We start from the raw sequence: 16,341 nt of genomic DNA on the forward strand, positions 1-16,341 counted from the left end.
GACTCAAGGAAAACCTCCGGAGCCCGGGAATGGTGCAGGAGGCCGAGTAGGCCACGCCCACCATGGCCACACCCACCCAGCAACTAGGCAGAGAATCCGTGGCTAAAATTTTTGAAGCCCACCCCTGGGCAAAAGTCACTTAACGGGGGTCTCGCTTAAGCCACAGGAATTTGGCGCTCAGTTGTGGTCGTGATATACTTCTCGTTTTGTGAAAACGAGATGCATTTTTGGCCTCGCTTGAAATGGAAGAGCTCCCAGTTGGCACCTCTGCTGGTTGAAACTGGTTGATTTCCCAGGCACTTTGAACAGATGTGTGTGTGCTATTGGGGGGGCTAAAGTGGTACAGTCCCAGGGGTCTAATTGAAGACCTATCTGGGTTTTTTTTTTACTTGTGTGAGAAAAAGAGGAGAGTTTTCAGTTGAAAAACTTGTTTTAACCTCCAGCTGTGGATCTTTCTTTAGCTTTGAGATGAAGATAAGGAAGGTCAGTAAAATCCACTTTTAGTGTCAAAGTGTGTAGACGTGGTAGGAGAGCTGGGTCAGCCAATTAAAACTTCAGCCCTTTTAATTTGTTAATTGGATAAGGGGCCACTACATTTCTTGCTTTTTTTTCTGCCAATTTTGCAAGAGAGAATTTCAGTTTTCTGAAAAGGTAGTTGTTTTTTTTACCAAAACAAAACAAAAACCTGTTGTAACTTACCTGAACAAAGACTTTCTACAGTTTCCAGACTATTTCTTATCTTTTTAAAAAATGCAAATCTCCTGATATCATTTCATGCAAATTATCCCAAAGTCTTTTTTTTTTATATACCTTGGCTTTATCATTTCCTTGCACAAAGGAAATCATTTCCTTGCAGAAATTTCAACACCAAATGTTAAGTATCTTTAATTTAGTTTGGAAAAAAGGAAAGGAAAGGGAAGGGAGGGGAAGGGAAGGGGAAAGGGAAGAGAAGGAAAGGAGAGGAAAAGATAGGGAAGAGAGAAAGGGAAGGGGAAAGGGAAGCAAAGGAAAGGAAAGAAGGGAAAGGGAAGGGAAGGGAAAGAGAAGGAAAGGAAAAAAAAGGGAATGGGGAAGAAGGGGAAGGGGAAAGGAAAGGGGAAGGAAAACAGGAAAACGGAAGGGGAAGAAGGGAAGGGAAAAAACAAAGAGAAGGGAAGGGAAGGAAAAAGGAAAGGAAAAAGGAAAGGAAGGGAAGGGAAGGAAAAGGAATTGGAAAGGAGAAGGGGAAGAGAAGGAAAAGAAAACAAAGGGAAGGGAAGGAAGGGAAGGAAAAGAAAAGAAAGGATTGAAAAGAAAGTTTGACTCCCCTACTGAAGATAAGAGTTTGGAGACCATAGACAAGCCCTTGCAGCTTCAGTGTTTCAACATATGTCTCCTAAAGGGCATAAGATTACTTTTGAATTACCGGTCTAGTGTTTTTGAGTTCCTGACTTGATGCTTTTGTGGCCTTCTGCTTTCCTCCAAAAGAAAAAAGGATTGCCCCAAAGAGGGTTGAGCACCAAATATCAGTAATGGCTTACAATCACCAGCCTACTTTCCCACCACTTCGAAACAGGACACACATAAAGAAAGAAAAACTATCGCATAAACTCTACAATCGGCTACATAGAATTTGTTTATTAAAAACAACCCCTCTCCCTCCAGGAATTAATGGAGAAATCCCTGTTCATTTTTTATTAAGTTTCCATCAAGAGTCTTCTCTCTGCCCTTTCTGGACAATGGACGCATCCTGCAAGCCATCAAAATGTAGGTCTTGAGAACCATTCCTTACAGAAGGATATGTTCTCCTACCATGGTCAAATAAAGAAGGCTTGGGCAAGGTCTTCTAGGGTAGAAGGTTGGTCCATGAACATTAGATGGGTGATGTTCATGACAGCTCATCCTGTGGCGCTGGCAAAAGTGTAGAGTGGACCCAATTACATCTACTGTCATTATATATCTGACTTGGTCTATGCATAGATTCCTTTTGTCATGCCCCTGTCGGAGTCTGAATCCGAGGGGGAAGACGAACAGCCGACAGGAAGTGGGAGAGTAGCTCCATTGGCTGTGGAGGAAACTGGGGAAGGGCAAAGTCAGGCTGGGCAGAGCAGGGGAGAGGTAGAACAAGAGAGAGGGGGTTCAGAGAAAGACCCACACTCATCCCCTCTTCATCCTAGGGCACGCAGGGAATAATAGAGAAGAGAGCAAAGTGGGTTGTGTGGCTTATGAGGAAGGAAAGGGCCCCGATTCCCTTCACAAGGCACACCTGGGGAGGGAGTTTAAAGGAGAGGCAGATGGGAGCTGTATTTGTTGGGAACAAATGTTGAGTTTATCTAGTGTTGGCTGCTGTTCCTGGCATTCTCCCAACTGGTTTGATTTCCTGCTGTGTTACTTCACTTCTGGAACTCCTTATCTTGGCCTGCTGGATTTATTACCTTATTTTGCCCTGGTTGGATTTATAATTTAAAGTTTTCTGTTTATAATGTTTGGATTGGAATATCTGCAGCCAAAGGCTGTTGCAGATTCCTGGGAGAGTTTTTCTCCAGCCTGGAAGGTAACCGGAACATTGGGGGCAAAGTTGGAGCTAATAAAAGGACCCATACTTATTCTCTGGCTGAGTTGCCTTTGTGCCATGCCCCAGATTATCACACCTTTGACCAGCTATGAACATCCTGAGCCCAGACCTCCAAGTGGCTTTCTCAAGTGAAGCAACCCCTTCTTGTTAAAGAGACACGTACGTATCATCACTACCCCAACAGCCATCTTAATAGTCTTCCTCCTCCTCCTCTTCAAAAATTTCATCAGCCGTAGCAGCCTCCAGGGCTGCCAGGGCCTCTGCGACGTCCGCGTCTTCTTCCAGTTCTCCGTTAACCTTGGTGAGGCCATCAGATCTAGCTTCCCAAGCAGGCTCTCTCTTTTTCCTCCCTGAGAGAATCTCGGTGGCTATTTGGTCCTCAAAAGAGAGGTCGAAAGGGCTTGTCCGCCAGACGCCGTCCCCTTCATCCGACTCCCTGCACAGCGGGTTCCAGTTATGGACGATGGTCGTGTTTTCCGTGCTTTGGTTGATTTGCACCAGGTGGTTTGGGAGGTTCTCCTTCCCAACAGTCCTCAATTTCTCAGCATGGTTGTCCTCGGGGAGAAAAGATGGATTATCCAACCAAACGTCTTCGTCTCGCATCTCTGGTAGGGCAAAAATGGGTTCGGCGGTCGTCTGAAAACCCTCCTCCTTGCAAAGAGCATTCGAAGTTTCCAAAGTCTGCTTGAGGTAATTTTCAGGATCAAAAATCTCGAGTTTATCACCTGTTTTTGGCTGGAAGTCTCTTTTGGCTGGAGGTTCAGGCTGCTGAGCAGAAGAGCTGTGCAGGTTAACCTCTTTCGGTTGGGTTTTATGATGAGGGGCGCTGAGATCCTTAGAGGAATGGATCCCATTCACGCTACATTTTACTACGGAGTTCCCAAGTCCTTTGTCTGGAAGAGCAGGGATTCTGTTACTCCAGAGAGCATCTTTGGAGTGGTGGAACCTGCATTGGTTTGCTGCAACCTGCATCTCTGCAATGTGGACTTCGTTTCTATGGCCCAGAATGTCCCTGTTCTGCTTGCAATGGAATTTCCCTCTTTCTTCCTCGTCTGGTTTGTAGAGGTTTATCTCATTGACGTAGGCAGCCGTCTGCACTTCTTGGGGATGGAAGATGTAGCTTGGGGAAAAAAATGAAGAATACCCAGTTATTCCATTTCTCTCTCCTTGTTACGGAGAAACCTGCTCATTTCGCCAGAATTTCTCACCTGAATTTGGAGCATCGTTTACCTTTGTGTGGTAGAAAAGCATGGTGCAACTACATTGAAATGGAATTAAAGTTAACTGACCACTGTCTTGATGTTTGGCAACGCAACTAAAAGAATCCCCCTTACTTCAATGTGCTTTCACTTCTAGTTGACTGTTTAATAGTGTCCGTTGTGGGGAAAACTAATTAACAAATATCTATCTATCCTCAGTATCTATCTATCTATCTATCTATCTATCTATCTATCTATCTATCTATCTATCTATCTATCTATCTATCTATCTATCATCTATCTATCTTATATCTATCATTTGTCTGTCTGTCCATCCGTCTGTCTATCATCTATCTATCTATCTATCTATCTATCTATCTATCTATCTATCTATCTATCTATCTATCTATCTTCTATCTATCTATCATCTATCTATCTTATATCTATCATTTGTCTGTCTGTCCATCGTCTGTCTATCATCTATCTATCTATCTATCTATCTATCTATCTATCTATCTATCTATCTATCATCTATCTATCTATCATATCTATCTTATATCTATCATTTGTCTGTCTATCTATCTATCTATCTATCTATCTATCTATCTATCTATCTATCTTATATCTATCATTTGTCTGTCCGTCCGTCTGTCTATCATCTATCTATCTATCTATCTATCTATCTATCTATCTATCTATCTATCTATCTATCTATCTATCTTCATCATCATCATCTATCTATCATGTCTATCTCTTATATCTATCATTTGTTTGTCTGTCTATTATCTATCTATCTATCTATCTATCTATCTATCTATTTATCATATCTATCTTATATCTATCTTATATCTATCTATCTATCTATCTATCTATCTATCTATCTATCTATCTATCTATCTATCTATCATCATCATCATCATCATCATCATCCATCATATCTATCTCTTATATCTATCATTTGTCTGTCTGCCTGTCTGTCTATCATCTATCTTTATATCTATCTCAATCTATCTCTATCTTTATATTTATCTATCTATCTATCTATCTATCTATCTATCTATCTATCTATCTATCTATCATCTATCTATCATATCTATCTTATATCTATCATTTGTCTGTCTATCTATCTATCTATCTATCTATCTATCTATCTATCATCTATCTATCATATCTATCTTATATCTATCATTTGTCTATCTATCTATCTATCTATCTATCTATCTATCTATCTATCTATCTATCTATCTATCTATCTATCTATCTTATATCTATCATTTGTCTGTCTGTCCGTCCGTCTGTCTATCATCTATCATCTATCTATCTATCTATCTATCTATCTATCTATCTATCTATCTATTATCATCATCCATCATATCTATCTCTTATATCTATCATTTGTCTGTCTGTCTGTCTATCATCTATCTTTATATCTATCTCAATCTATCTCTATCTATCTATCTATCTATCTATCTATCTATCTATCTATCTATCTATCATCTATCATATCTATCTCTTATATCTATCATCTGTCTATCTATCTATCTATCTATCTATCTATCTATCTATCTATCTATCATCTATCTATATATCTATCTCTATCTTTATATCTATCTATCTCTATCTTCTATCTGTCTGTCTGTCTGTCCGTCCGTCCGTCCGTCCGTCCATCCATCCATCCATCTATCTATCGGGTCGGCTTGCAAAATTTAGAAGTGAAAAAATTACTGTGCTAGCCAGCCATCTCAATTAACCTTCTTTGATTTTAGCCCTGCCAGAAATGATATGGAGGCTACCCTACCTTTTAACCATTTTACAGCATTTGCACCCCATCTGGATTCTTCTTTCGTCAGTATCTGTAAAGAGAAAGAGGGTGGGGGGAGGGAAAGAGACATAAGAAGCAGGGAATTTTATGCAAAATAGCAAGAGGTGGGACTTTCCACTTTATTTTTGAAAGTGTGCGTTGGATAAAATGAGTTTCCAATTATGTTTAAACATGGGAAACACTAAGGGTGATGACATTTGACTCAATCAGCATGTTGCATGCACTCCCCTCCCTCCCTCCTATCCTCTCCTTCCCTCCCTTCCTATTATGCCTCCCTCCCTCCCTCCCTCTCTCTTTCTTTCTCTTTCCCTTATCTTCCTTCCTTCATTTGTTCCTTCTTTTCTCTCTCTCTCCTTTCCACCCTCACCCCTGCCCATTCCTTCCTCCCTCCCCTCCCTCCCTCTCCCTCCTTCTTCCTCCCTCCCTCCCTCCTTCCTCCCTCCCTCCTTCCTTCTTTCTTCTTTTCATTCCCTGCCTCCCTCCTTTCCTTTTCTCTCTCTCTCATACTCATTCTCTCATTCTTTCCTATCTAAGGCATCACAAGGTTAAACCAGTAGAAAAACAGCAAAGGCATTTTCTTCCTCGACCAAACAGGACAGTATTAAAAACAGAAAGTATTTCCTTTTGTTAAATATTAACCAGTGGCTTGTTTCCCTCCAAATGGAGTTGGAATGACCTGGAAAGCTCTGCTGAGAACTGAAACAGGAGCAGAGAACCAAATTTAGACTCCCGAGACTGCAAACATGGAGAAGTTATGCTACAGCAGAGAAATTTTTATTTTTATTTATTTATTTATTTATTTGATTTGCCAATTGTTTACAAGATAATAAGTATAAGTGTATACATAGTTGTGAATACATGAAATGGGTACATATAAGAAAAATAAAAGAAGAATAAGAGAAACAATAGGACAGGGACGGTAGGCACGTTGGTGCGCTTATGCACGCCCCTACAGACCTCTTAGGAAAGGGGTGAGGTCAATAGTAGACAGTCTAAGGTTAAAGTTTTTGGGGTTTGGGGAAGAAACTACAGAGTCGGGTAGAGTATTCCAGACATTGACCACTCTATTGCTGAAGTCGTATTTCCTGCAATCAAGTTTGGTGCAGTTAACTTTGAGTTTGTATCTATTGTGTGCTCTTGTGTTGTTATGGTTGAAGCTGAAGTATTCATTGACAGGTAGGACACTGCAATGTATGATTTTATATACCATGCTTAAATCAGACCGAAGACGGCGTAATTCAAGGTTTTCTAGTTCTAGAATTTCAAGTCTGGTGGCATAAGGTATTCTACAACGAGTAGAGGAGTGGATTGAAAATTGAAAAGGTCTACCCAACCAATTCAACCAATTGGCAACGGACTCAATATTTATGATGGTTGTAGGCGTCCCCGGGGGTCATGGGCTCCCCTTTTGCGACCTTCTGACAAGCAAAGGTCAGATTCGCTTAATGGCCATGTTACTAATTGAACAACTGTCACGATTCACTTAGGAACAGTGAAAAGAAAATTCATAAAACATCATCTGCGCTAGAAGGGAGTGGGGTTGGGGAAGAGAAGGAGGAGGAGGAAGAGGAGGACTGTGGGATGCTCGATGCTCTCTGCGCTTGGCTGTTTTCTTACAAAAGTTTCATTACCAAACTAGGTAACATCATCAGTGTTAATCTTCACTAGTTTGGCTAAGGAAACATCTGTACGCAAACAACCAAGCTCAGAGAGCACCAAGGACTCATGTCAACCCTGAGCTACAAATATTCTCCTTTACCAGAATTTGATGTTCGAGCTTGATTTCTCACTTGATTATGAGCCAGCCGTGTGCAGCAGCAGCAGCCGCCACCAAAAAAAAAACCTAATGCCATCCTGGGTTGTATAAACAGAGGCACAGAATCAAGATCACGTGAGGTATATTAGTGCCGCTTTATAAAGCCCCGGTAAAACCACACCTGGAATACTGCAACCAATTTTGGTTATCATACTACGAAAAAAGATATTGGGACTTTGGAAAAAGTGCAGAGAAGAGCAACTAAGATGATCAAAGGCCTGGACACTAAAACATATGAAGAATGACTGCAGGATTTGGGTTTGGCTAGTCTAGAGAAAAGAAGGACTGGGGGGGACGACAGGATAGCAGGATTTCAGTATTGGAGGGGCTGCCATAAAGAGGAGGGGGTCAATTTATTCTCCAAAACACCAGAGGGTAGGATCAGAAACAATGGTTGGAAACTGATCAAAGAGAGAAGCAACCTGGAATTAAGGAGAAACTTGCTAACGGTGAGGATAATTAACCAGTGGAACAGCTTTGCCTTCAGAAGTTGTGGGCGCTCCATCACTGGAGGTTTTTAAAAAGAAACTGGACAGTCACTTGTCTGAGGTGGTATAGGTTCTCCTGCTTGACCAGGGGGATGAACTAGAAGACCTCCATGGTTCCTTCCATATTCTACTATTCTATTCTATTCTATTCTATTCTATTCTATTCTATTCTATTCTATTCTATTCTATTCTATTCTATTCTATTCTATTCTATTCTATTTCTATTCTATTCTATTCCTACTCCTACTCCTACTCCTACTCCTACTCCCACTCCATTTTCTGAGTGGTTTGGTGGCCTAGCCCTAGCCCTGGCCCTAAGTTTCTCTCTCTGGGCACAATGAGAATATATCTGCTGAACAAAACTCTGCATTGGTGACAGGAAGGGCATCCGGCCCTTAAACACTCTGCTAGCTCCATTCAGTTGCCTAGACTCTAACCCTGCAAGGGATTATGGAGTTGTTACAAGATGATGATTGTTCTATTCTGTTTTCTATTCTATTTTCCATTCCAGGATAACAGTGCTCCAATATTGGAGGGGCTGCCACAAAGAAGGGGTGTGTGTGTGTCAAACAACAGTGACGAGAAAACAGGGCAAAAGTCACCCCAACAAATATCTCACCTAACAACAAAAATACTGGGCTCAATCGTGATCATTAAGTCAAGGGCTACGTGCCTTTATAAGGGATGGAAAAAAGAACATTTCGGCATATTGTTTCTATCTTATAAGTTACAAGCAGGGGTGGGATTCTACCGGTTTGGACTGGTTCTGTAGAACTGGTTGTTATGATTCTGTGCAGTTCGGAGAACCAGCAAATCGTGCCCCTGGCTGGCCCCGCCCCTCTCCACCTGCCCCTCCACCTGCCCCTCCCCTCCCAGTCCGTCCTTATCGCGCATGTGCAACATCACATGCATGCCCGACATTGTTGACTGCGTTCTTCCCCGCCAGTCACTCCTTAAGGCAGGGGTGTCCAACCTTGGCAACTTTAAGACTTGTGGACTTCAACTCCCAGAATTCCTCAGCCAGCAAAGCTGGCTGAGGAATTCTGGGAGTTGAAGTCCACAAGTCTTAAAGTTGCCAAGGTTGGACACCCCTGCCTTAAGATATTTCTTTCCCCCCCTCCTGACGATCAGCTGTTCCTATGATCAGCTGTGCCGGGATTCCCCTCGCTGACTTACTGCTTCGCCCAGGAGGCTTCAGGAAGGCAAAAAATGGAGGAGAGGCACAACTCCCCCTGCCCCCCTCCATTTTTTGCCTTCCTGGGCCTGAGGGAAGCTTCCTGGGAGCAAAAATGTGTCCTCCAGGAGGCTCCCCTGAGGTGCAGGTAGCCACAAAATAGGTGTGTGTGTGTGCTGCAAAAAAGAAGCCATGCCCACCCAGTCCCATGGCCATGCCCACCTAGCCACACCCATCTTGCCACATCCACAGAACTGGTTGTTACAAAATTTGAATCCCACCCCTGGTTACAAGAGGTTCTTGAGACAGATGGAGACATGAAAATAAATATTTTCCATTAGCCTACTTACCAACAAATCACAGGGAGTTCCAGGACCATGATTTTAACCTCACGGGCATCTGAAATGATGGTTATGAAAGCTGGTTAGGAGACAAATCGAGATCAGGGGAGGTACTTATACTACTCTATAAAGCCTTAGTAGGATCACACCTAGAGTACTGCATCCAGTTTTGGTCCCCAGACTGAAAAAAAGATGTTGAGGCTCTAGAAAAAGTGCAGAGAAGAGCAACCAGGATGATGAGGGGACTGGAGGCTAAAACATACGATGAACGGTTGCAGGAACTGGACCTGGCTAGTCTAGGGAAGAGAAGAATCAGGGGAGACATGACAGTGGTCTTCCAGTATTTGAGGGGCTGCCACAGAGAGGAGGGGGGGGGTCAAGCTATTTTCCAAGGCACCCGAAGACCAGACAAGGAACAATGGATGGAAACTGAACAAGGAGAATTTCAACCTGGAAATAAGGAGAAACTTTTTGACGGTGAAAACAATCAACCCATGGAACAGAAGTTGCCTTCAGAAGTTGTGGGAGTTTCATCATTGGAAGTTTTCCAGAAGAGACTGGACTGCCATCTGTCAGAAATGGTGTAGGGCCTTCTGCTTGGGTAGGGGGTTGGACTTGATGACCTATAAGGTCCCTTCCAACTCTGTATAATCTGTACATACTGAAGACTAGGATTTTCCTTTGAGAAAGACAGAACGAATAGTCTACGCCCCCAACATTTACCGTTCAAGGAATTCTTGGAGGACAATATTCTTTTGAGATTTCCCGATAAACCCAGAAGAACTACAACATTCACGGGACCTAGGAAGTAAGTTAACTATTTTCAGCCAGCATATTTCTAGAGTTGCTTCCTTCAATAGCTTTGCCTGAAGTTCACTTTTGACCCACTGATCTTATCTGAAACCTGCTCTTAGAGGTGAGACAATCTGGTGCTCTCCAGATATTTATGTTCATAATGTCCATCAGCTTTGGTCAATCAGGTCAAAAATAATGTTAAAAAAAAAAAGGTCAACGTACAACCACAATTGTGCGCAACATGTCCGTTGCTAAGTGAAACACATACTAAGTGAATTTTGGCCCATTTTACAACCTTTCTGGCCCCCACCGCTAAGTGAATCCCTTTAGGAAAGGAAGGAAAGCAGCAAAAGTCTTTCTTTCTCTCCGCCAGAAATGAGTCTTTGGGACCCTGCAAGGCCTCCTGCTCCAAGAGGCTGCGCTGGCAAGACAAGTCTCACAAAGACTCATTTCTGGCGGAGTTTGGGGGAGAGAAAGAAAGAAAGACTTCTGCTGCTTCTGCTGCTTTTCTTGCATGAAGCCAAAAGTCTCTCTCTCTCTCTCTTTCTCCCGCTGAGAACAGAGCTGGAGACAGTATCCTGTGATCCCAAATAAAGAATGATTGATCGGTAGGAAAACGGGGTGAGAAATTTTCCTGCAGACTTTTGGGGGGATTTTCCCAGGGTCTCTGGTCCACGGGATTTAAAATTTGGTGGTCCCTGAGGTCCAAAAGGTTGGTGACCCCTGATCTAAAGGACTTCAGTTAGATATTTGTGCATGACAGAAAAAAAATATCCAAACGAATTTCCAAAACACCGCAGAGTTCAAAAGCTCTTCCTTGCTAGCAATCTGTCTTAAGCTGTGCTGCTTCCAGATGTAACGTATGACATGTAGTTTATCCTGACTTGGGTGACTGTTTACCTTGGTGGGAAACCTGCACTCCCCACAGAGACGAATGGAAAAGGCAGCACTGAGCCAGTTGGATGGCAAATCTACTCTGGGGCTGCTTACCTGTCCAACTAGTTTTCTTTTTTTAGGTGGGCTGATGTCAGAAGAATTGTGGTTTCACCTCTAGCCTGCAACCGTGGACACACACACCACAACTCCCCGGGCTGCTTTGATTCATTTTGTCAACATGTTTTTGCTCTCTTGCCACCTTCAATCCTGTGAAGGCCTTTGTCAATCCCCTCCAGAACTGGTCAAACGGGAAGTGGAGTTGCAGAGGAAAAAAAATTGTCCCATATATATATATATATATATTCCCATATAAATATATATATATATATTTCCCCATCTTGTTTTGGAAATACGATTTGGAACAGGAAAGCATACAAAAGGATTGAGTAAGGCTTGATAGATTAATAAAGGTAGCCCTGGAGTTAGGACCACATATGAGCCCAACATTTGTGTTGCTAAGTGAAACGTTTGTTAAGTGAGTTTGGCCCATTTCTATCTATATCTATATATCTATAATCTATACCAAGTCTCTATGGTTAGACTCTGTGTTATCTAATATTTATATGTCCATATCCAATCTGTCTGCTTAAGACTCTATGATTTACCCTCTGAATTATATCTATATCTATACCTATACCTATATATCTGTATATCTGTATCTACATCTATATCTAACTATATATCTATAAGCTATATCAACTCTCTGTTTAGACTATGATTTACCCTCTATTTTATTATATCTATATCATTTATATCTATATGTATATATATCTATATTATAAACTATGAAGTCTATATGCTTAGACTCTGCGATTTACACTCTATATTATCTAATATTATATGTCCATAATCAACCTCTCTTCTTAGAGCCTTAGACTCTATAATTTATGTTATATTCTGGGCATGGGTGCAAGTAATTGAGACGAGTCAGTGACTTAGTGAACTTCAACTCTTTATTAAGGATCAGAAAAACAGAGAGCAAAACCCTTGGGCAGCAGTAGCCCTTTTATAGAGCTAGCTACTGACCTGTTAACCAATGACCTGTGTCCACATGCTTAACTTTTGCCCAATGAAAGATGTTAAACTAATAGCCAACCAGGTTGCTCCGTGAGGACCAATCCCAGTTCACTATCCAAGGGCCAATCTAAAGTGCAGGATTTCAAGCCTGCTTAACATAATGTTAATAAGTTTTATTAAATGGTTTTTTGTTAGTTCATAACAATTTACTTTCTGTTTTATTATATCTATATCATCTATGTCTATCTACTAGCTCGATACCCATGCTTAGCTACAAAACTTATGTGGTCGGGCTTAGTTTTGGGGGAGGAAAATAAGGGGAAAAAAATTCTGCCTCTGCTTACCAGCTCCATCGGTATTCATCTGGTTAGCGTCCTGTCAGTGTGTGAGAGAGTTGAGGGCTGTTTGGAAACTGAAACAGTATTTGCTGTGTGAGCAAGGAGACAGCAAGGAGCCCGGGCGTGGCTTAGCTCAACTGTTCTGTAGATGGTTGCTGCTGTGAAACTAAAACTGAAAAAACTCTTCTGCTTGTGTTTTGCATTTAGAACATATTTCTTTTCAGGTGGGAAGGGGGGAGTAGAACTCCTTAACATTAGAGTGTGTTAATAATAATATCCAAAATGCTAATGCTCTGATGGTTACTTCAAAAATCCTTTCTTAGTGAGCACCTAGAAGCCAAGAGGAACATAGATGCCAAATTTCAAGTTTGTGAGCTTTACAGTCTGGAGATTTTGTGATGATGCGTGAGTGATATTTCGCTTTTATCTATCTATCTATCATCTATCTATCTATCTATCTATCTATCTATCTATCATCTATCTATCAATCAAACCTATCAAGTCTCTATGCTTAACTCTGTGATTTACTCCCTGTATTAGCTAATGTTTATGTATCCATATCAAACCTCTCTGCTTAGACTCTACGATTTACCCTCTGAATTATTATGTCGATTATCTATATCATCTATATCTATATCTGTTTCTCCATATTTATATCTAACTATATATCTATAATCTATTTCAAGTCTCTCTGCTTAGACTCTACAATTTACTCACTGTATTAGAGTCCACCTGCTTTTATTGAAGTTTATGCATCCTGGAACTGCCTTATGCGGGGATGCCCTAAACCGGGAAATGAGATGGATTTTATTAGGGTTGTTTGCATGATCAACAGAATTTGCATTCCATGCTCCACAAAAGAACTCAGAAACAGGCAGTTTTATTGGAGGAAGGGGAAAAAAAATATTACCCAGGAGGAAATCAAAAAAATAGCAAGTACAAAGTAATGTTTTCTCATTCTTGGTCATAAATAGCCTTTCTTTTTTAGATCTACCCCTATACTGGTGATAATCAGAAGATCTATATGCATGTTCCTAAGTGTGATGACCCGGGGCGTGACACAAAAACAACCAACTCACAAAAATAGAAGAAAGTCCATTTAATGCCTCCAACTGGGCCCCAATGTCCAATTATCCTCGGCAGGATATCAAACTCTTAAAGAAAACAGTTTACGGAGGGAGTAAATGCAGTTCAGACCCAATGTAAAGTTAATTCGAAATAAAAAAAACCAATACAAACCACACTGAAGGAATTACTACAACAGGCAAGGATGATTAATTGCAGACTTCTACCAGATAATAGCAGCAACCACAGTTGGGAGGAAGCTAAAACACAGATAAGCTCCAACAAGAATAATACACACTTTGCTTCCAGCACCTTTGCCATGCGCAGTTTGTCCTTTTAACCAGTCCTCCCAGGTGCAGCCCATGAAGGGGATCAGGGCCCCTTCCTCTCCTGTAGACCATGCCACTCATGTTTCTCCCTTATCCACTCCTCCCTGTGTGCCCTAGGATGAAGAGGGGATGGGCCTGGATCTTCCTCTGAATTCCCATCCGGCCTGTGCCCTTCCAGTTTCCTCCACAACCACCGGAGCCACACTCCCACTCCCTGTCAGCTGTTCCATCTCTCCCTTGGAGTCAGACTCCAACAGGGGCATGACACTAAGCAAGACTAGATAGCTCTTCAAATACTGCAACCTCACAACTTGTTTTATTTTATTTTAATATTTCACGGTGCAGTGCAACATATCGATGCTACTAGACCATGAATTCCAAAATCTGAAAGGACTGGCTTCATCCAAAATAGAAGGGCTGAAGAAGAATAATTTTACAGGTTTATATCTTTGCCCTTCTAAGCATGTTTTGCTGCACTTCACTTGGAAACATTATTAAAAACCATATTAAAAAAAGGCTAACATCGCTGTTGGAAGTAAGTCACAAAGCGAGTCAAGAGATTAACAGATCGCATAATCAAGATCACGTGAAGTGCCGCTTTATAAAAGCCACATTATTCCTCCTCCTCCTCCTCCTCCTCCTCCTCCTCCCTGCAAACCCCACTCCCTTCTACACTGATACTATTACCTAGCTGGGTCACGAAACGTCTGCATGAAACCAACCCAGCTCAGAGAGCACCAAGGACCGTACAGTTGAACCCTGAGCTAAAACTATTTCCCCTTTATTGAAACCAGGCATTTTTCTGGTTTGTCAGTATTTTGAACCGTTCTTAAAATTGGAACAGGAGAACTTCATCCTCTGAGGAAAGGGCTACAGGGGGCACGACAGAAATCCAGCCTGGTTAAAGAGCAAAGAAGAAGCAAGAACATCTGCTGAGGATGCGAGGCAGGAAGCGATAAGGATAAATGAAACCTTCTTCACAGGGAAGAAGTTATTTGTATAAACCTGGTCGGTGTGTTCTGAATCATTCAGGTTCTCTTTTATGAATTGGATTATCTAGTTTCCTCGGGTGCCAAGTCACATGGAGGAAGTTAGAAATTCTGGAGGAATATCACCTCCAACCACCCCCAGCTAAAAATGTAAACATGTCAGGCTAGTCAAACTGCTCCTGTTGTTAATTTACCACTTCTTTTTTTTTTTTTTAAATTTTAAAGAGCCTTTATTGAAATTAAGATATTAAAATACAAACATGTCTATAAAAAGTAAAACAAGTCAATACAATTCACCATCATTCTGTGACAGTACAAAAAAATAATAATCTTGGCTGTATTCATACATTCTAAATATTCATACATTTCAACAGGTTCTCATTAATCATATACATATGCAAATTTTTTAAAAACTAATTTTTAACCTATACCTTTCCTATTTCTACTGTCTATCCATTGATCTCAATTGTTCCAAGTTGCATGATATTCTGAGTCTTCCTTGTGATTCAGTTCTATAGTCCAGGGGTCGCCAACCTTTTGGACCTCAGGGACCACCAAACTCATATTTTTAAATCCCGCAGACCAGAGACCCTGGGAAAATCCCCCAAAAAGTCTGCAGGAAAATTTCCCACCCCATTTTCCTACCGATCGATCATTCTTTATTTGGGATTGCAGGATACCATCTCCAGCTCCATTCTCAGGGGAGGGAGAGAGAGAGAGATTTTTGGCTTCATGCAAGGAAAGCAGCAGAAGCAGCAAAAGTCTTTCTTTCTCTTCCCCAAACTCTGCCAGAAATGAGTCTTTGCCGGCGCAGCCTCTTGGAGCAGGAGGCCTTGCAGGGTCCCAAAGACTCATTTCTGGCGGAGTTTGGGGGAGAGAAAGAAAGACTTTTGCTGCTCTCCTTGCGTGTAGCCAAAAGCAGAAGAAGAAAGAAGCGGAAAGAAGCAGCCCGGTGGCCAGGTGAGGCGCGTGGGGTGAGTGGGGCAAGCTCCCCCCTTCTGCCCTTTCCCCCCTCCCCTCACTACCTCATGTTGTTCACAATGCAAGCGATGCAAACCTTGTGTTCCCAGAGGTCATGTGGGCGGTGCAGCCTTGTGTTCCCGCACAGCCTGGATTAATTGCTTTGGGGGTGACATTTCTCTGCGGACCACCAAAATGTTCCCATGGACCACCAGTGGTCTGGCCCACTGGTTGGCGACCTCTGCTATAGTGATTCTATCCATTTGTGTGCATTCAAAGATTTTTCAGATTATTAAACAATCTGATGGTACAGTAGACATTTTCCAAGCTTGTGCTTGTAATTCTATTATTATTAAAATGTGCCTGTATTCTATTATCCCAAAATAGATTACTAGGGATAGCTGCTGGCTCTCTTGAACTTTCTTTCAGGCAGGTGAGAGTTGCGCACAACGACAGGCCGTCCTCGAACGTACGACCATGACTGAGCCCCAACCTTGCCGTCGCTCAGTGAGGCGTTT

At 41.9% G+C, this 16,341-nt stretch overlaps 1 protein-coding gene across 4 annotated transcripts in view; it reads right to left on the reverse strand.

Moving 5' to 3' along the window:
• Positions 1–1,599: 1,599 nt before the first annotated feature.
• Positions 1,600–16,341, reverse strand: part of PGCKA1 (PDCD10 and GCKIII kinases associated 1) — a 49,422-nt gene continuing 34,680 nt past the window's right edge. The window contains exons 1-4 of one of the 4 annotated variants that reach the window (XM_087965843.1): positions 13,213–13,258; positions 9,404–9,452; positions 5,552–5,606; positions 1,600–3,674 (exon numbers count right to left, since the gene is read on the reverse strand). In XM_087965843.1, coding sequence (XP_087821969.1) covers positions 2,744–3,674; positions 5,552–5,583 — 963 coding nt within the window. In that variant the 5' untranslated portion in view covers positions 5,584–5,606; positions 9,404–9,452; positions 13,213–13,258 and the 3' untranslated portion in view covers positions 1,600–2,743. Of the gene's footprint in view, positions 3,675–5,551; positions 5,607–9,403; positions 9,453–13,197; positions 13,259–16,341 lie in introns of those variants that run through there. The other 3 variants (XM_087965842.1, XM_087965844.1, XM_087965845.1) reach the window with 3 other exon arrangements.

The sequence above is a fragment of the Notechis scutatus genome, chromosome 4, assembly GCF_049901735.1.
Source record: "Notechis scutatus isolate UNSWTSFEM ecotype Mainland chromosome 4, rNotScu1.2, whole genome shotgun sequence".
Lineage (NCBI taxonomy): Eukaryota > Metazoa > Chordata > Lepidosauria > Squamata > Elapidae > Notechis > Notechis scutatus.